Source organism: Microtus oregoni, unplaced genomic scaffold (assembly GCF_018167655.1).
Source record: "Microtus oregoni isolate MIOR12 unplaced genomic scaffold, Mior012 000024F_ref0000369, whole genome shotgun sequence".
Classification (NCBI taxonomy): domain Eukaryota; kingdom Metazoa; phylum Chordata; class Mammalia; order Rodentia; family Cricetidae; genus Microtus; species Microtus oregoni.
The window spans coordinates 17,100,673-17,121,116 of record NW_024543083.1 but is presented as its reverse complement, the minus strand read 5'-3'; the positions used below and the strand labels follow the sequence as shown (position 1 = coordinate 17,121,116).

The following is a 20,444-nucleotide window of genomic DNA, read 5'->3' as shown; positions in this document are numbered from 1 at the left end:
GGACACACAACACCAGGGAAAATACTTTATTTACTATTTCTCAAGTTTTCAGCGTTTTTGTTACATGCGCAGTTCAAGTGTAAATGATGGAACCGAAAGCACAGTTCTCTGAAAAGCCTTCATCAGTTACTAGTGCATCACAGCCTACTGACAATCCCATAGAATTGAAAATTTTAAAGTTACGTTTATTTATTTAATTTGTTGTGGAAGTACATGTGTGTGTAGGGGGAATACATGCATTTCATGGCACATGTGTGGAGTGGGTGCTCTCCTTCCACCATGTGGCTCCCAGGGATTGAACTCGGGTTGTCAGGCTAGGCAGCATGTGCCTTAGCCTGCTGAGTCCTATCGCTGGTCTTCCTGAAGAATTTTAAATCTTAAAAATAGCCGGGCGATGGTGGCGCACGCCTTTAATCCCAGCACTCGGGAGGCAGAGGCAGGCGGATCTCTGTGAGTTCGAGACCAGCCTGGTCTACAGAGCTAGTTCCAGGACAGGCTCCAAAGCCACAGAGAAACCCTGTCTCAAAAAACCAAAAAAAAAAAAAAAAAAAAAAAAAAATAGTGTATTGCAGACCTTCAGAATTTAGTTATTTGTACCCATAAATCTCTCCAAACAGAGGTTATCTATATGTCAGGAACCCACAAAGCCTGGAAGGCTACTTTGTTTTCCAGGTTTCCGTTAAGTTAGTTTGGTTACATACACTCTCAAAGATGCCCCAGTTGTCCCTTTTACGGACCTGCGTAGACAGGTCACTAGATGTCACCTCACACAGTGAGGGTTGGCTTTGTGGAGACTGGTCTCCTGTCCCAATTCGCCATCGCCTCTGTGAGACCCATCCACCGTCAACAGTCCATCTCACTGTAGGGCACACAAGCTGCTTCCTAAGTCAGGAGCATGTCCCATCACAGAAGCCACCACAACAGCACGCTTTCTGCATATAGGCATTTGGCCAGTTCCCCATCCTGAAGTGGGCCCAGCATATCTGCTCCATGGCCACGCTGTAGGCCGGGCAGCAAGGCACGCTTGTGACACCAAGTCTTGGCAAGTGTGAGGTAGGGTCGGCACAGTGATGTTCGAAGCTTAACACCAGATGAGCGGACGGTATCCAGGCCCTCCATGCCTGTGTGCACGAGGGGATCTTGAGCAGATAAACACCAGAAAAGCAGACAGTGACACGGTGCAGTCCCATGGTGCAGACAAATGAGGCGGAGGCTTTGTGGGTAGACGCTTTCGGATGATGTGTGTTTTTGCTTCCAAATGCATATGGCTATCCAAGGGCTGGACACTGGGCACTGAAGACATTATAGACAGGTGAAGGGAACCAGTGCATTGATTTGTAAATCTAATTCATCACTCAAAAAGAAGTATTTCTCATGGAAAAATGTCCTTTTAAATATAATAAAATATATTAAAAAAATAAGAAACTTCTCAGGAGGCAGCATCCAGGCCTAATAATCATAACCTTATTATAAGTAAAACAGGCCCGGCAGCTTGTAAACAGTGTGAAATGGACCTGCTGGACTCCATCCTGCGACATCCCTGTGCAAATTGCAACAATGTCTTCTAGAGAAAATAAAAACAGAGTATCTAGTAAATCTAGAGACTTGATAATTCAGAACTATCAATCTTGAATACCAAGATTAAAAGCAGTAGGCTCTCTGGAAAGGCTGTCTTCATCAGGGTCGCTTCTGACAGCTTGGACTGGTGAGAAGACACACCGTTCTGAGGACACGGATGCTATTTTGAGGCATAATTACAACGTGATTCCATGGCCTTGGAAACCGCTGGTGCTCACCTTCACAGCGTGAACTGAACTGTATGCTCTCAGCCCTGCCAACAGGTTCTAAGCTGCTCTCTGTAAAGGCATGCATGCAGGCGGCTCCTAAAGCAACAGCTCTGACGACACGTCCCTAACTTCCTGAGGAGTTTCTTGGTTCCTACGCGGCAGCCGCGACAGCCTTGAAGCGGAGTAAGGATTTGTTTCATGAATGGACGAGGAAGACTTCTGAAGTCAGCAACAAGTGCACACAGCAACCAACCCGGGTGTCTCATTCGGGATCCGGCTCATCTTACCCTCCATCTAGCTGGCTTTGCTTAGAAAGGGCGGCGCTTCCCACCTGTGACTACTGGTCGCGCATATTCTACAAAGTCATCTATGAGGACAGGCCAGGCTCCTGAAGGAAAACAAACAGATTTTTAAAATAAGTCTTAGAGCAGTATTTTATATGAAAAATATTCTTCCCCCAATTCTGTCACCTAAAGAACCAAACAATCTGAAGCTTACGCAGCCTGCATCTAATCAAACGACTCAGTTCTGCTGCTCCAGGAAGTAGGGTCAGAGAGCGGTGGGGGTGACGGCCTTGAGACCACACTCCCACTGCCTGGGCCTACAAGGTGGCCTCTCAGGCCTCAGCCAGTTTATGGGCAGTCAGAACCCGCTGACTGGGAATGGGAATAAACGGACCCACTGCTTCCTAGGGGCCAAGGAACATTCCCCTTCGCCATGGGCGTTCCTTCTCTGACTCCTCACCAGACTCCCCAGCCTACCAGGGGCAGGGCACCCGGGCTCACATGGATCCTCTGGCAGCACTGGCCGCCTCGCAAGCTAGCTGTTTTTACCAGGGACAGTTATGGTTCCTGAGAACCAAGCTGTCTACCGTCAGCTATTCCTTCCTTTACACAAGAAGCATTCATTAGGTGTTTGGTATGAGTTGGGCACTGTACTAAGTGTAGAGGACACAGAAGGGAGGGACAGGACATGAACTGGATGCTATCAGCTACAAGGTAACATGCCACAAGGCATGAGGAGTAAAGGGAAGACTAGCTGCCAGGACCAGGCCTTGCTCAGGGAGCAATGCTACTCTATAGGAGGACTTAACTGTTTCTAGTGTGGGGTTCCCTGGCATTAGGGGGAATATGCAGACTTATGGTAACATCTCCAGTCATCCTAACCAGGTTTTATGTTGTTCTAGAGCTGACAAGGAAGTCAGTCATTATCTATCCCCATGGGTGGGTGACCCTTCTGGGTTGGTGTCTGTCCCTCACTCTGGAGGTGGTCCATTAGCATCCACAGGTGTGATCATCTCTGGTAACCCTCTGAAGTCAGTCCTACAACTTCTAGTACCTTCTTCATCGTAGTTAGACAAATCATCCGCAATCATGTTTCCAAAATCTAGGAGGAGGTTCCAAGTGTCCCTGGGAATTGATCGTTTGTGGTGCTCCTAATATAGAAGAGAAAGACATCCACCAGGTTAAGGTTCAATTGGTTGGGGCACACTGCCTTAGCAAGGGGTCCTCCTCAGCGTGACGAGGGTCATGGATTCACAAATATCACAACTAAAAGTAATAGTCCCTCAGAGCAACTGGATGTGCTGTGTGCCGAAGTCCAAATAAAGAGTACTGATGTACTTTAAAATATTAAAATTACATATTCCTGTCTGGTCAGACAGAAGGCCAGTCCTTCCCACTCCCCTAAGCCTGTTCAGAAACGACGCAGGAAGACGTGGAGTCCCATTTCTACTTATCTTATTTCCTCATGTTTGTGTTTCTATATATCAAGTATTTCTCGAATGGGATGAGATAATTATCTAAAAATATCTTTGTTACTCAATATTCCAGGTATATCACCAACACGGAGACTAATATGATGACTGTAGCACAGAGAGGCAAGTTCTGGGGCAACGCCGGGCCTCCGCGGCTCCCGTATTCACCAGTTCTCGCCTCACCTACAAAAGAACCCGTTCCCTTGAACTTAACACAACACACCAGCTTTTACATGCCAATACATGCACGTAACATAAAGAGCATCTATACTTGCTATGTGCGAATGCTATCATTAAATTTTTTCCCATTTATTTCTACACATGTGCATAGGTCAGAGGACATTTTGTTGGGGGGGACTGGGGGTCAGTTCTCTCCTTCCACTGTTTAGGTTCTAGGATCAAACTCCGGTCATGGGACTTGGTGGCTGCCACCCTTATCAGCTGAGCCATCTTGCCTGGCCTTGTCTTGTACCTTTATTTTTTTGAAGCCTGTTTATTTATTAACTTTATTCTTCATATAGTGTATTATGACATCAACTGCTGGACTGTCAGTGGTTTTTACAGTTTGTTCCTCCGCCGGCTGACACGGTGATCTAACGCCGCTGTTCTGTCCTCTCCTCTACCGGGGAAATACTCTCATCTTCATCAGTCTTCCCATCGGCGGTGCTGCATGTGTTCTAACACTCTGCGAACTCCATGACGTGCTAGCACCTTCTTACTTCTGCACGCATGGCTGTGGAGGCCTCTGGACAATGTCCCATAATTTTGGGTGTAACCAGGAGATGAGAACCTGGTGAAATAGGCCAATAATCCTAGATACTTAGTAGGTTAGACTGGAAGATCCCAAGTTCAGGGCTCCTTGACCTCAGCAAGACCATGCCTCAAACACGAAGGGAACCGGGGATGGAGTTCACTTGTAGAACACCTGTCTAGCATGCAGGAGGCTGCAGGCTCCATCCCAAGTATGAGTAAAGGAAGAACTGGGCATTGCTTTGTCAACACTGAACATTCTATAAGTAACATGACATAGGATGGGATGAGCCCTTGACATGAACGTTCCCAGGCCACTAAGACAGGGCTTGGTCTCCCCAGGCCACACTCGCGACTGCTATCACTAAAGAAACTGAGGCACGTAGAAGCAATATGCGCAAGGCCACAATCTTGCCCATGGCTGAGCAGGGTGCATGCCAGCTGGGGTCACAGATAGAGAAGAGGAGGGGTGTGCCCAGTCCGGCCACAGGGTGTGCTGTGGGAAGTGTGACCTTCTTTGATGGATGTGACAGTGTGGAAGGTCTGGGTATCTCTGCTGTCCCCAGGACCATCTTTTGTGGCTCCAGGACATTCTTCTCACTTACGATAGCTCACAACTAACCTGGCTGTTCCACAGTACAGGCTCCAGCACAGCCACAATGTCGTCCTCACCGTACCCTACAAAAGCCTCCTGTTCATCTTGTGTGTGGGCAGAACAGATTACAGACATATACGATGGCTAGGGCACCTCTAGACAAGACCTGGTCCACACTCTAGAGTGCAGAGCAGTGTGCAACGAGTGTGAGCTGACATCAGCTATAAGCTGACTGACAACATTCTAGAAAAAGTAGCTGTGTAGAGAAGAGCCTTGGAGCAGTTTCCACCAGCAGCTCTCCACTGCTGTGCTGCGGCATTCGGCAAGTGGTTAATCTGTGCAGCTGGCCTGATGGCTGAATGCCCGTATAATCATATTTTAATCAGATGCCTGCATTCAGTCTTAGCATTTTATTTATCTATTTGGTTACTTACTTATTTTGAGACACAATCTCACTATGTAGCCCAGGCTGGCCAGGAGCCCACTATGTAGATCAGGCTTGAACTCACAGAGATCCACCTGACTTACCCTCCTGAGTTCTGGGATTAAAGCGTGTACTCCTATGCAGGGCCCAGGCCTTAGCATTTTAAATAAGAGAAACTTCTCAATTGGGCACACAAGGCAAGAAACAGTCACTTACCAGCAGAAATGTGTTCCAAAGATCTAAAAATTTAAACCTTCCAGACAATACTAACTTCCAATATGCAACAGCCATTTCTAAATCTGTCAGAGAGAAATGGGAGTGGGGGAGAAAGATGGAGGAAGGGAAGGAGAGGGAGGGAGGGACAGAGGGGGGGAGAGAGAGAGAGGGATTGATTAATAAATCAGTCTTCTGTTCTATGGGATAAAAACAATTATTGGCAGCCTTACCCAATCTCTACACAGTGTTTCTGGAAATGCCATGTAATCTAACTCTATGAACCCGAGGAAGTTCCTTAGGCAGCACGTGTGTATTATTTGGACTTGCAAGCAGCTGCCCCCAGTTAACCAGTTCTGGAGACTTGCATTCCCCGTGTATCAGACTTAACCGCCTGATCCAGTCTATTACTACTATTAGCATACATCATTTATTCAGAAAGTAGGCCACTGCCATTTCCAAGGGAAAAACTGAAAATTAAAGGACCCATTTAGAAGGGAGGGATCGGTTTTCTCCAGCAGACTTGTCTCATGGTCGTGTACACGTCGACAGATTGAGCTGTCTCAGAACTACCTGATCCACAAGCAAACTGCACAGCCTAAGGACCCTGAATTTCTCACTGCACAGTTAAGACAGATTTCTGCATATAGAGAAAACTATTCACTACTACACAGTTAGTAAAAATTTGGGTTATTTATCAATCAAAGCCTATTTCCTCTCCCTCAACCAGAAGACGGTGATAATTCACCATTCTGAAGCAAATCTACATTGTAAGGTTCATCTTAAAGCTGTGTATTTCATGGAACCCGAGGGCTGGGTTTCAGAAGGCTCTGGGACAGACTCTCCAGAGATTTTTGGGAATAGCTGTCTACTCCCTGCTCGCTGTAAACGAGAGCTTTTAGTACCTTCTTCTTACATGCTAGAAGCAGCAGGCCTATCTCTAAGCCCATTTTAATCCTGATGAATACTGCTCACCAGAGGCAATAAAAAGACAGCTATGCTGAAATAATCTCCGAATTACATTTCTGCATGTATGTCAGATAGAGATATGCGAGAAGCAGATCCACAACTATATTAAGGACACAGATTAGCATAAATACGAAATCCACAAAGAAGCACTTTTCAAGACTTTCTCCTGAATCTGGTTTGATCCCACCTGGAGGAAAAGTACTGATGCCACTGCTCCAATTTGAGCTGACCATTACTAACACTAATGAGCTAGAGATGAATGGCTAGTGACCAACGGTGAATAGGACGGTTATTCGGTTATTCCCTGTGGGCTTACAGGGTATGCTGCAGGTCTGATCCGTCCTAAGCACCCTGGAGTCACCATGGAAAGGAGCAAGTCAGAGAGGTCCAATCATGGCGTGTGGAGGGCTTGCTAGGCCTTACCTATGGGACCCGCAGTGTAAGGCTAAGACGATTAGTCTTGTCCTGCTTCTAAGTCTACATCCTTATCCCTTAGGAAGGACATTAAGTGAGATCTAGAGTCAACTCATCTTAATGATGTAAAGCGCTCACACTGGGAAATGGAGGCGAACCTGAGGAGGAAAGGAAAATAAAGTTTTATGGCATACTTTAGAATCTAGTTGCGTCTGGGTTAGCGTTGGTCCTAGAACCCTTCTTATAAATAAAGTACCTCACATGGACGTTCACGAGTTACATGACCTTAAAGTGAAAGTACACATTTCCAACATTTAATATGCCTCTGCAAAAAATGTCCGGCTATCCAAGTGAGCTTGGGCCATTTGCAGAATAACTACAAACTTCTCAAACAGCAGACTTTGAGACTGAAATCAGGGGCCATAGTTACTCTGTAATGAGAATGTTTGGCATCAATTTTTTCTCAATGTAAAAAGTCCATTTCGTGATTAAGAAAATGCACTGGGCGGTGGTGGCGCACACCATTAATCCCAGCACTCAGGAGGCAGAGGCAGGCAGATCTCTGTGAGTTCGAGGCTAGCCTGGTCTACAAGACTGAGTTCCAGGACAGGCTCCAAAACTACAGAGAAACCCTGCCTTGAAAAACAAAAACAAACAAAAAACCAGAACAAAACATAAAAGAAAACAGAAAATGCTAAAAGGCAAGGGTAGTTAGAATCACACATGCAATGTTCCACTCGACAGAGCAGCCTCTGCTCAGGAAGAAAATAGCTAGTTAGTATGAAACCTTGTTTCCTCAAAGTCAAGGTTCTCAGAGCTCCCCGACTTCACATGGCAGTCAGCAGGAACTCACCTAAGTTTCCACATCACAACAAAGCACCACACTGAGGTGCAGCTCAGCAGCCGAGTACTCACCCTAGTGTGTGTGAGGCTCTGTGTACAAACACAGGAGCAAGCACATGTGTGTTCCTGCATGTGTGTGCACACACACAAACATACCCCCAAAAAAGCCTCTTTGTGTTGCCAGAAGGCTTTTCTGCATCTCACCTGCTCCCACTGCACGAGTTTCTCTACACCCTTAGCTCCCACAGCCACTTAGGAAATAACCACTCTGAGGCTTACTATCAGCTACAATTGTTTCGCCAATGTCTTTCTTACTGGCTAGTTCTAATTACTGAATTAACCCATTTCTATACATCTGTGTATTGCCACTGGCTTACCAGTGAGGCACGTTACTCCTTCGGCAGCTGTGTGGTGTCTCCTCGACTCCGCCCACTCTCTCTCTATATCTTTGTTTGAACTTCCCACCTAGTTTTACTGTTAAGCCATTGGCTAAAACAGCTTTATTCATCAACCAACAAAAGCAACACATATACAGAAGGACCTTCCACATCATCCTAGCTGAGATTAACTGTCTGCTGAGTACAAAATGAGGAGCCGTTGCACAAGCATGTGGTGGTAGAACAGGTGCGCCAGGCAGGCTTCCGCCCGTCTGCGTCACAGCCCTTTCTAACTCCCTATGTAGAGTTCAGTCCGCTCTGTTACTGCCTCTGTGCCAATTTTATCTTCTAAACATTCCTTCTATCACGTAAGAGGTTTCACAAAAATACACAAGGCCTTTTACAAAGTCCAGGCAAGTCATTGTAGGTTGATACGGATTCTTAGGAGGAAACAAGCCAGAAATAAGCCAGTACTCAGATGCAGAACTAAATAAAACCCCCAATAAATCAAAACCTCAGACTGAAATTTTCAGCTATGCTTCCCAGACGTGCACATCTGCAGTGAAGCACGAGTGGGACTGTACAGCTCTGGGAGGAGCGGCAATGAGGTGTGGGACACAGCAGAGCTGGCAGAGCCACCACGCGGAGGACAAGCCCCCAACACTCAGACTGTCAGCGGACTTGGAACAACAGAGATAACAGGAAACACAAAGCAGTTCGCATTTTAAATTTAAAACATTTAAATCTGGAAGCCAAGAGACATTCTCAAGTGATATTTCCAGTTACATGAGAACAAAGTGGAACAGAGAACCTAAGAGACAGCACTGCCACGGCTGTCTGTCCGTCTGCTGGAATTCCGCTGATTCTGTGCACATACAACAGGACTCAGATGGGCACCTTGCAATCCTGGAGTTCATACTCACCTAAACCCTTCTGCCCAGGGTTCTTGGCGAAGGTGAAGGTGAACTGGTAAAAGTCTTTAAACTTGGCCGAGTCCTTAAGCTCTTGCTCCAGTCTGGGAAGAAGAGCTTTCAGCTCCTCTGTGCTGTCACACCTGCGACGACAGGGAAGCTTGTTACTTGCCACCTGCCCGTCCAGCGTTCCTCATCTCCCAGGTTCCCTTGCGATGCTGTAAAGATCAAGTAGCTGTGGAGCTGCGGCAGCACTGAGGCCTCTGGCTGCGCTCGCTGAACGCGTGAAAGGACGGCATGTGCTGTTTGTCTGCTTGTTTTTTTGAGACAGGGTTTCTCTATGGAGCCTAGTCCTGGAACTCACTCTATAGACCAGGTTCACTTCAAACTCAAAGATCCACCTGCCTCTTCCTCCTGAGTGCTGGGATTCTACCTGGTGGTATGGACTGCTAAGTCAGGAAAAACAAAATTGTGTCCTGTCCACAGCGAGGCCAAGTGAGGTGGCTCAGGGACAAGATGCAGAGTCCACATTTATTCACTGATCATGAAACTGGGAGCTCCTGTCAGCCTGGGCCATTGCCACCAATGCGCTGTATTGCTTAAGCATTTAACATTAACTGTAGCAAGTTCAGTCTGAAACAGCCGGGTTTTAAAAAACCTGTTTCATTTTGGTGGTTTAAACCAGCCTTTCTATGTAGTCCTGGCTGTCCTGGAACTCACTGGGCAAATCAGGCTGGTTTTGAACCCACAGAAATCCACCTGCCTCTGCCTTCCCAGTGCTGCAATTAAAGGGGTGCACCACCTTGCCCAGGCTGTATTGTTTTAAAGATTAGTTTTTCTCTAAAAAGACAATCACCTTTAAAACCAGCAATCAGCCTGGGCTGGGGTGTGGCTCTGCAGTAGAGGGCTTGCCTACTATAAGTCGGCCCTGGACTCCATCCCCAGCTCTGTAAAACAAAACAGACAAAAAGCCCCCAGACATAAAACAATCCCAAAATACCTCAGTAAAAATATTAATTGTTCTTTAAGGCATAAATGTGGAGCAGCGAAACGAATTGGTCTATTTTGCTTCAACTGTCCAACAGGGAACAGAGTAAGAATGGTACTCAACCACTTATCCAAGGTGTGCTTTAATCTAAGGAAGACAAACTGGAGGAAGTCCTACAGCTCCCAGACTATCCACTATTCCACACCCTTATGGGATGTGCACTCAGGACAAATGCAGTCGACTCCCGTTGGTGACCACATGCCCCGGGCACCACCTCCAGGTAGCACAGCTGAGCGGCAGGCACCCAGGTCCACAGAGGCTGAGCACTCCCCCCTGGAGAGGCGGAGCCCACTCTCCTGTTCTTCTAGCTCTACCACCTGACAGCACTGCTCTACCCTGGAGCTCGACAAAAACGTGAACTCACGCTGTTTCGTGCCTGGTCTTTTGGCCTACATCATGTGTGAGGTTGATCCTGCGGTGTGTGCAGATACAATTCAGTCATTGCCTTTGTCATAGGACTCATACGTATGTAATTTATAGAACATACTGATAGTGATTTTTCTTATCACAAGAAATGCTGTTAGCATTTCTACACACGCAGCCTGAGCACACGTGAACACACTTCTCTCCAGGCGTGTCACTGGGAGAAGCAGAGTCAGTTGTTGGAGACAACTTTACAGGCTTTCAGTTGCACTGAGCCATGGAATCATTAATTAATCAGCCTCGTTTCACAAAGTCAACCCATCAGAGTCAGGGACTCTGTATTGGAGATTAGGCCAAGATGCAAGGCATATTGGAATTACTGCCTTGTGAATAAAGTAGCTGTTTCTTGAGATAGATTTCTCTGTAGTTTATCCCTACCTGTTACAAATTTAGGACTTACCCCCACAGTTCAGCACTATTTGATCATTTACTGGGCACGATTTCCCCTATGCATTTGGGGTTTACTGATTACATCCCCCAGCTATGTGTGAAGACAGTCTCAGTCAAGAAACCTGCTTCCACTACCAGGTCTCTGTTTCTTTCTTCAGTGTAAACATGGAGATCTGCCTTCCTGCAATTATATTTATTGTCAGTGTGCTGGGTCCAGGAAAAAGCATTCCATTTAAGACATTCCCAGACATCAAAGGACATAGCTGTTGATTCATAGCTTCTCAGACAGAAAAAATAAGCAGGCCCTGGTTACCTGACTTAGAGATAAGGAAAGCAACGACTTTAAACTAACCTCGCATTAAAAGAGCCCTAACTCCTCACCTCATCTCCATCTCAGTCTACTGATAATCTGAGTTCAGGAGATTTACTGCCCGTCTTTCACTCTGAGGAAAAATAACTAATCATCAACCCACAGCCCGGAGGAAGACAAACCTCCACTGGCGCCTCTGATAGGCATCAAGCCCCAGATCTGATCATTTAGAGGTTTGAGTCTCCTCCTTGTTTCAACCGCTTAGAGTAAATGGTGTAAACTTCAGATCTAAAAGTCCCTTAGAGCTTGCAACATTTGGGAAAAGGGCTAATGGACCAAGGGCCATAAACTGCCTTTGTCTGTGTACTGGAGTTGCCTGGTTACTCTCTGTGCCTGCAAGATTTTGAGGGTCTTTATAGCTGGGTAAGAACAAGGAGAGTTAGCAGAAGCTGGAGCAGAAGTGTCCCAGAAATCAGCAGCTAGGAAAATGGAGAGGAAAAAAAAATGTAGCAGAGAATTGGAATGGAAATTAGAACTGAGACAGAGAATTGGAGCTAAGAAATTATACAGTTAGGACAGAAGAATTAGAAGAGACATCCTGAGGAAGAATTGTGTGTGTGTGATAATTTGTTTCTCCCCTCAGATCCCCTTAGTCATTTTTCCTTCGCTGGCTGTGACGCTTTAGCTGAACCTCGAAGGGTCTGAGGGGTGGGTACCCCAAAGAACCCTGTTTTTCAGCAACTCAAAACACTGACTCTGAAGTATCAACAGTGGATGAGAGAGTCAGAAATGTCAGCAAGGGGAACAAGTTGGCCTTTATACAACTTCACAAAGCAGTTCATAAGTTTACCAATTAAAAGGTTATTTTTGTTGGGCATTTTCATTTATTCTGTGTCACATCTGCTAAACGAGCAACATCTAAAGTCATTAATCCTAACTCTGTTAGGCATAATAAAGAAACAAAAACCAAAATGGTATTATTTTATTGGCATTTAATACAACCACATAAGAAATTATATATTTAGTACAAAAATGAGTGGTTAAAAATTTTACCCTGCTATTATTCACTGTTAATTCAAACTTGGAAGAATATTTGTTTTAAAATTTTAGACTTTATTTTTAGTAATTTAAATTATGCATGTGTGCATGAGCACACAATTGTGTATATATGCATGCATGTACGCAGATACCAGAAGAGGCCAAGGGGGTCAGATCTCCTAGGGCTTGAGTTACAAGCCGTGGATGTGAACCAGCTGACAGGGGTGCTGGGAACTGAACTATGGCCTCTGCCAGTAGTGCAAGTTCTTAACCACTGAGCCATCTCCTCCCCAATGGAAGGAAAATTTTAAGTTTAAAGAATAAGAAGATTTAATATGAGTAATGATAGTAGAAGAAAACCTGACTCTGAAAGGAAACTGAAGGCTTATAATACACAAAGAAAGTGTACGTATATGAAATTAGGATTTGTAAGTGGTTGAAAAATGATCTAAGTAACTTTCCTTCTGAAAGGTTTAAAATGAGAAATTTACTTACCCCAGCTCTGTCATGCCATCCACAAATTCCTTTTTGCTAAATTCACATTGAGTGGCAGCCCTGAACTTCCATGCTATGACCAAAACGCTAATACTGGCAGGGTCCAGGTTCAAATCGTCACAGAACTGCTGGATCCCATCAACTCCGATTTTGTTTTCATCCTGTGGGTCTGTTGTTAAAATTGGGGGGGGGGACATCATACTACATTGAAAAGCAATCCTAAAATAGCTTGTTAGAATCATACTATATCATACAGTTCTATCAAGTATTTCAGTCACACCAGTCAGTGAACAACCATTTTCTATTAAGTATGAAATAAATACAGAGAGTTAAAAATCTATCCAGAAAACAGTTCATCCTTAACATCTAGAAAGAAGACTGAAACTCTTGTAAAGAGATGTCATCATTAAGAATTAATTTAAGGGCTGAGCACAATCTCAGGCAGGAATGCTTGCATGGTGTGCTTGAGGCCCTGGGTTCTAACATCAATACAGGAAAACTAAAACCAAAGCCAAAACTCTGTTTAACTTCCAGCCGAGGACGAAGCTATGTAGTGGAGGCTTGCTCCACGTGGGCACACATGCTGTGGGTTTATCTCAGTTCAGACTCTGGAGAACGGAGGGAAGGGAAATAAGAGTGCTCACAATTCTGCCAAGGCAAAAGCGATTGGTTTTCTTTTTAAGTAATTTCATTTGCTAGCTTCAATGTGTTGGGAGCTATAGATCCTTGGCCCCTTGACTTTCTTTGCCTGCAGCTGCTCTGAGCACAAGACCCTGATGGCAGGCTGATGAAGCCCACTGCTGAAAGATCCCGAGAGTTGGGCATGGCTAAGGATCCCTATATAAGCTGCCCCTGAGCACAATAAAGGGGGATTGGCATTCTTGTAACAAGGATGACCCGTGTCCGTGTCTGTGTCTCTCTGTGTTTCTAAGTCTCCAGTCCAGTTCCTGGCTCGAGTACTAGTCCTGTAGTGGCATGGGCGCTATAGACAGTACAGGACCATTTGGAGTGTCGGTTCCTCTGGAAATGGAATTACAAAGGGTTGTGAATTACCACATAGATACTGGGAACCAAATTCCAGTCCTCTGTAATTCAGCAAGTGCTCTAGCTGCTGAGCTGTTCCTCCAACCCCACCATCTTACCTCTTACATAGGATCTCTGAGCCTGAGCCTGCAGTGTGATGCTTTGGCTATATTCGCTGGCTAGTGAGCCCCTGGGACCCAGCTGTGTCTACTCTCCTGGGAGTGGAGTTACCGGCATGTGTCTCCACACTCAGCTTTTATGTGGGTGCTGAGGATCTGAACTCAGGTCCTCATGCTTGGACAGTAAGTCCTTGGCAGCTCTCCAGCCCTACCTCTACTCTAAATGATACCCCTGCTGTCTTTTGAGATAGGGTGTGTTGTGGATCCCAGGCTTGCCTTGAATTTGCAGCAATTCTCTTGCCTCAGCTTCCCAAGTCCTGGGATGTACCATGGTGACCAACAGCAAAGAAAAATTGATGACACAAATGAAATTAATAAAACCAGACATCTTTCTAATTGTATTATACGTGGAGTAACCCTCTCCATGCTTATGGGACAAAAGGCCTATTAAAAACCAAACAAAACCAATAAAAACCCCTGCCTCAGCCTTAACAGAGAGCATTTTGGGAAAATGCATTCACAGGTATAGCACGCCTGAAACAGTAGCCTGCAAAGCCCTGCTGGACATCCTCAGCATGCACAGAACAGGGACTGAGGGGTGAGGTGAAGGCTAGCGACTCCTTCCCTCATCTCCAGCCTCTCTGCTAAGGAGAGTGGACTCTAGAACTACACACAAGGAGGAGGCATCTGGGTCTTTGCTGCTCGTCCACCAGCATCACCCGTGTGCCCATCCACCAGCATCACCCGTGTGCTCCTCACCCACCAGCATCACCCGTGTGCTCATCCTCTAGCGTCCACCAGCATCACCCGTGTGCTCCAGCATCACCCGTGTGCTCCTCACCCACCAGCATCACCCGTGTGCTCATCCTCTAGCGTCCACCAGCATCACCCGTGTGCTCCAGCATCACTCATGTGCTCATCCACCAGCATCACCCGTGTGCTCATCCTCTAGCGTCCACCAGCATCACCCGTGTGCTCATCCACCAGCATCACCCGTGTGCCCCAGCATCACCCGTGCTCCTCACCCACCAGCATCACCCGTGTGCTCATCCTCTAGCGTCCACCAGCATCATCCGTGTGCTCATCCACCAGCATCATCCGTGTGCCCCAGCATCACCCGTGTGCCCCAGCATCACCCGTGTGCCCCAGCATCACCCGTGTGCTCATCCACCAGCATCATCCGTGTGCCCCAGCATCACCCGTGTGCCCATTCACCAGCATCACCCGTGTGCTCATCCACCAGCATCATCCGTGTGCCCCAGCATCACCCGTGTGCCCATCCACCAGCATCACCCGTGTGCCCATCCTCTAGCGTCCACCAGCATCATCCGTGTGCCCCAGCATCACCCGTGTGCCCATCCACCAGCATCACCCATGTGCTCATCCACCAGCATCATCTGTGTGCCCCAGCATCACCCGTGTGCCCATCCACCAGCATCACCCGTGTGCTCATCCACCAGCATCATCCGTGTGCCCCAGCATCACCCGTGTGCCCATCCTCTAGCGTCCACCAGCATCATCCGTGTGCCCATCCTCTAGCGTCCACCAGCATCACCCGTGTGCTCATCCTCTAGCGTCCACCAGCATCATCCGTGTGCCCATCCACCAGCATCACCCATGTGCTCATCCTCTAGCGTCCACCAGCATCATCCGTGTGCCCATCCACCAGCATCACCCGTGTGCTCATCCTCTAGCGTCCACCAGCATCACCCGTGTGCTTGTCCACTACCATCATCCGAGATGCGCACTACAGCGTTTGGTTGGCTTTGCTGCCATTGTACCCCTTACCTTTGTACCTGCCATAGAGCTGCTCCAGTTTCTTCTGGTCCACCGCGCTCTTCATAGACTCTCGGTGGAACGCCTCTGGGTTTTGGAAGAAACTGTCTGTAGCCTCATCTAGTTTCCACTCATTCTGTGTCAGGCAGTAGATGGCAGTTTTCTCGCTAGCTTGTGTGCATGCCATGAACTGGCGGACTTTGTCCTTCTGAGTTGATTTAAGTTTATGCTTTGGGATGAAAACAAAAAGGTGGGAAAGCCAATGAATCCATGGTTGCTCAGCCTTGATTCTTTGTTTTTGTTTTGTTTTTTGAGACAGGGTTTTACTGTGTAGCTCTGGCTGTCTTGAAACTTACTTTGTAGTCCAGCCTGGCCTCAAACTCACAGAGATCCGCCTGCTACTGTCTCCTGTGCGCTGGGACTAAAGGCGTGCGCCATCACCACATGGCATACGTCTATTTTTACATTTTACACCTACATTTTAACTGGATTTATTTTTCTTGTTGGACCCAACTTTCAGAATAGCAGGGACCAAAACCTTACTCTTCATCAGTCAAAAGACTGCATAGTCTTCTGAAAATGGAAATGAAAGCAACTCTACAGTAATAAATATATAAAAGTTTAACGAAAAGTCGATGAAAATCAACCTTTTATAGACAATATACTATAAGCCAGGAATGGAGATGCACATGAGTAATCCCAGAACTTGGGAGCCAGAGCCAGGAGGACTATGAATGAGTTCAAGGCCAGCCTCTATGCAATGAGCTCTAAGGTAGCCAGGGGCTATACTGGGAGTCCTGTCTATAAAAAGTAAATAAATAAATAAGCAAGCGAGCCAAGTATGGTGGTGCATACCTTTAATTGCAGCACATGGGAAGCAGAGGCAGGAGGATATTCAGAGGCCAGTCTGGTCTACACAGAAAGTTCCAGGCCAGTCAGGGCTATGATGTGAGTCTGTCTTAAAAAAGAAAAAAAAAAAAAAAGAAAAGCATGTTCCCTTTGTATAAAATACTGCTCCCCTCCCCCTTAAAACATTAGCACAATATCTCAGTAATACGCATCTGGTACCCTGCCAACAACACGGGGACTTGATGCTATCCTAGGGCCCCCCCTGCAGAATCAGGAGCTTCCATTAAGTTCAGGTTCCAGTGAATACTGAGGAAATAGACAGTTTGGAAGCACTATTGTTTTAAGGCTTTTCTTAGTTTAGGAGCAGAACGGTGCTGATGGAAACACACAAATAACTAAGCGCTACACTGGAGGAAATTACAAAGGGCCACAAGGGAGCACACAAACCGTGAGATGAAAAGTGGGACAGAGGCTGTGGGGAGGCAGGAATAGCACTGCCGAGGAACGGCGCTATATATAGTCCGGAGCGAAAGAGTGCATCTGCATGCTTGCTGACCAGCACAGCCACGCCTCTAAGGTAACTCAGGGAAAGCAACACCAGAAGTGATGAGCTCATTTCTAGAAATCAAAACAGACTCCATAATAAACAGTTTCTTTCTTTATTCAGTAGAACTGGGGATCAAACCCGGGATCTCATGCACACTAGGAAAGTGCCAAGCTACAGTGGTCTGTCACCAGTCCTGAGGATTCTTTTTTTTTTTTAAACAAGAAGCTTTAAACAATAATAAGGGAACAATTTTTACTTAAGAGGACTGCACTTTTCTTATTCAAATAAAGATGAGAATTTATAGTAGTAACAGAATAAAATTTAACTTACAGAAATACATAATGAATAGTAAGGTGCAGATGAAGAAATAAAGGGGGGGAGGCAGGAAAGGGATTAAAACAAAGACATGCATACCATGTATAAGAGCTGAAAATGGGCTGGAAAGCAGGCTCCAAGCCGCTAGCTGCCACAGCAAAGAAGAAAACGGGAGTAGGTTAGGAAAATCTGGTGCCCATAAAAGCCAGAAGAGGGTGACAGATCCCCTGCAATTGGAGTTAAAGACAATTGTGAGCCGCCACATGGGTGCTAAAAACCAAACTCGGGTCCTCTTAACTGCTGAGCCATTTCTCCAGCCCCAATAATAAATGTTTTTAAAAACCAATAATCCACAGCTAAATCTAAAAAGTGTTTGCTTTGCATTAAAAACCAGGTGGTGGTGGCGCATGCCTTTAATCCCATCATTTGGGAGGCAGAGGCAGTAGGATCTCTGTGAGTTCGAGGCCAGCCTGGTCTACAGAGTGAGTTCCAGGACAGCCAGAGCTTCACAGAGAACATCTGTTTTGAAAAACCAAAAAAGAAAAAACAAACAAACAAAAACAAATAAGCAAACAAAAAAACAGCTAAGAGAACTCAGGTCCAATGGGAAGAAAGGTGAATTGGTAATAATTTTCTTAAGAAAAATGGTTTATAAACTAAAAATTTACAGGAAAATAAAAGAGCTCCAAGTGCATCCATGCCAAGGTCTACTTAGGCAAGTGACTTTAGATAAAGTTTAGCACGTCCCAGGAACCAAAGTCCTAGAGGACATTTTCTATGTCTCATTATTTTATTGTTTAAAATGCACAGATTTTTATTTTTTAATACTTATTTATTATATATACAATATTCTGTCTGTGTGTATGTCTACAGGCCAGAAGAGGGTAACAGACCTCATTACAGATGGTTGTGAGCCACCATGTGGTTGCCGGGAATTGAACTCAGGACCTTTGAAAGAGCAGGCAATGCTCTTAACCTCTGAGCCATCTCTCCAGCCCTGCACAGATTTTTTTTTTTAGTGCAAGTTGTTTACAATTACTTAGTGTGTGTGTGTGTGTGTGTGTGTGTGTGAGTGTGTAGGTCAGAAAACAACTTGTATTGTTGGTTTTACTTATTCACCATCTGGATTCCAGGATTCCAGGGATTGAACTCAGGTCATTGGGCTTGGTGGCAATTACTCTTAACGGCAGAGCCATCACTTCAGCCTGGACTGGTAAGTGTTAATTAACCCTTTTGCTCGATTAAATTACAATAAAACATTTCATTTTAAGAAAACCATCTCAAGAAGAGATGTATGGAGCTCCTTCAGGGACAACCTTTTGGGTGAGTTCTCTGCCCAATGTTTTCAATGGCTCATCTGCCTCACTCTTCACAAGTTTCCAAACTACATTTACAGTAGCCCACTGAGAAAGTGCCTGAAGTCACTGACCAGTGTTTCCATAGTCTCCCAGAGCTCAGCACAGTGCCTCACACACAACCGCAGCTGCTCAGAATCATTTCAGAAAGGGATAATCAATCAGATATACAGAAAGCAGGACAACAGGACCTTTTGAACAGCGGAGGCTGGCATGGAAAAGGACAGGGGACCAGAACAGCGGAAGCGGGAATGAAAAAGCTTCAAACGCGTTATGTGTTACCTTGTGTACAATAAGGCACAATTTAGGCACACGGGTGCTTCGATATAAGATTTAAAAAAAAAAATCTGTAAAATGTTCTTCCGGAGGCACCTCCTCTTAGGCTCACCGGACAATCATTTGATCACATAAATTTGTGGCCCACTTTAGGTTGACTGTGCTTTTGCAGGTCCAGGCCTGGAGAGTGGGTCCTTAAATCCAACCGCTTCCAGATTTTCAGCCTCCCAGATAAGGGCACAGGCATGGGGGGCTTGGCCACTGGCTCTGCTGGTCTCCTCCGCTGGTCAGGAGAGTCTTTCGGCTGCTCTTCTCAATTATTTCTTGGTTTCTGGGTTCGTACCTTCTAGTTTTCCAGCCTCACCCTTCTCAGTATCCATTCCATCCCCTCTTGCCTCCCTAAGAGGCTCTCCCAAAGAACCATGTGCTTTCCTTTGCACAAACTCTTAAGACAAGCAGACATCGCTCTAGAAACAGAGACAAATCTTGTCTCCCTGGGTTCCCATCCGCCCGCAGCCTCTCAGAGCATGGCTACCCCAAATCCAAGGAAAGGGGTTGTCAGGTGCCCCTCCCGCGATCTACGCCTGTGCACAGATTTTCTAGGCTAACCCTCCTCTACCTCGACGTCCTGCCAGTCTCTCCCATCTCCAGGATCCCCAGCCTGATCTTGGCTTTGGAAAAGAACGAGCAATTGGTGACATCCATTACCGGCGCCAGCTGCGCGGATCGCAAACCATCCTCTCCCTGCAGAGTCAGGCGCCTGCACCACCTCCCCGGGATTGCCTCCTTCCATCTCTTCCAGAAACCTCCGCGTACCAAGAGCTGGCAGAGCTCGGCCAGCTCCGCCCCCGTCGGCGTCACTGCCCACTTCGACGCGGGTTGGCTCGCCCATCAGGCAGGTGTCATCCGTCGCACTCACAGCCCCGTCCCGCCCTCTGGTCAGGGCAGCACTGGGCCGATCAGGAACCTTTGCCCTCCCAGAGACCCAACCGGGCTCCCCACACCTACAGGCAGAGCCATGCCTCTCCAAGTCAACCGTGTCCCTCCCTCAGCGCCCCTACGGGGACACCCGGCCTCCTCCGCCCAATGATCCCGAAGCCAGCACAGAGCAGTGACCTCCGCGCCCGCTTCTGGCCGCACCTGCCAAGCGCAGACGCTGCCACCTACCATGCTCCCCAACGCTGCCGAAGAGGCTTCAATTTTCTGCGCAAGCGCACGCTGCTTTCCTCTGCGCGGGCGACCGTCGCCGCTGCTAGCAGCAGGTTTTCTGCGCAGGCGCACTATACTGACGTTCACTTTGGCCGGCTGGGACGCTAACTCAGTCTCCGGTTCTCCGCGTGCAGTGTAGACAGGCGCCCTTCCGGCCTGACGCTCGGCGTTTTGGGCAAACCGTGACCTCTCTTTCGGAGGCTATTGCTGTTTTCTGGCTCTTAGGTTACGC

The 20,444-nt window shown here is 46.8% G+C and overlaps 1 protein-coding gene across 9 annotated transcripts; it reads right to left on the bottom strand.

Annotated features, from left to right (window-relative positions):
* Positions 1–563: 563 nt before the first annotated feature.
* Dcun1d2 (defective in cullin neddylation 1 domain containing 2) lies at positions 564–20,297 on the bottom strand. 9 transcript variants are annotated; one of them, XM_041673621.1, is made up of 8 exons: positions 20,171–20,297; positions 17,472–17,520; positions 15,674–15,890; positions 12,744–12,912; positions 9,052–9,182; positions 5,529–5,611; positions 3,126–3,222; positions 564–2,175 (listed from the first exon to the last, which is right to left on the bottom strand). In XM_041673621.1, the coding sequence occupies exons 2-8, from the start codon at positions 17,472–17,474 to the stop codon at positions 2,096–2,098; spliced, it is 780 nt and encodes a 259-aa protein (XP_041529555.1). In that variant the 5' UTR covers positions 17,475–17,520; positions 20,171–20,297; the 3' UTR covers positions 564–2,095. The 9 variants fall into 9 exon arrangements, with proteins under 9 accessions (XP_041529555.1, XP_041529552.1, XP_041529554.1 ...); XM_041673618.1 differs by lacking the exon at positions 17,472–17,520 and having other exon boundaries at positions 564–1,959; positions 2,075–2,175; positions 20,144–20,174; XM_041673620.1 differs by lacking the exon at positions 20,171–20,297 and adding an exon at positions 19,712–19,788.
* Positions 20,298–20,444: the final 147 nt, after the last annotated feature.

Coding starts and splice junctions, on each gene's coding strand:
- Dcun1d2 (XM_041673617.1), bottom strand. CDS start 20,173: ATGGTAGGTGGCAGCGTCTGCGCTTGGCAG. Junction 9,183..12,743: donor GATGGCATGACAGAGCTGGG/GTAAGTAAATTT, acceptor CTGTCGTCGCAG/GTGTGACAGCACAGAGGAGC. Junction 5,612..9,051: donor CCCTGGGCAGAAGGGTTTAG/GTGAGTATGAAC, acceptor TCTCTCTGACAG/ATTTAGAAATGGCTGTTGCA.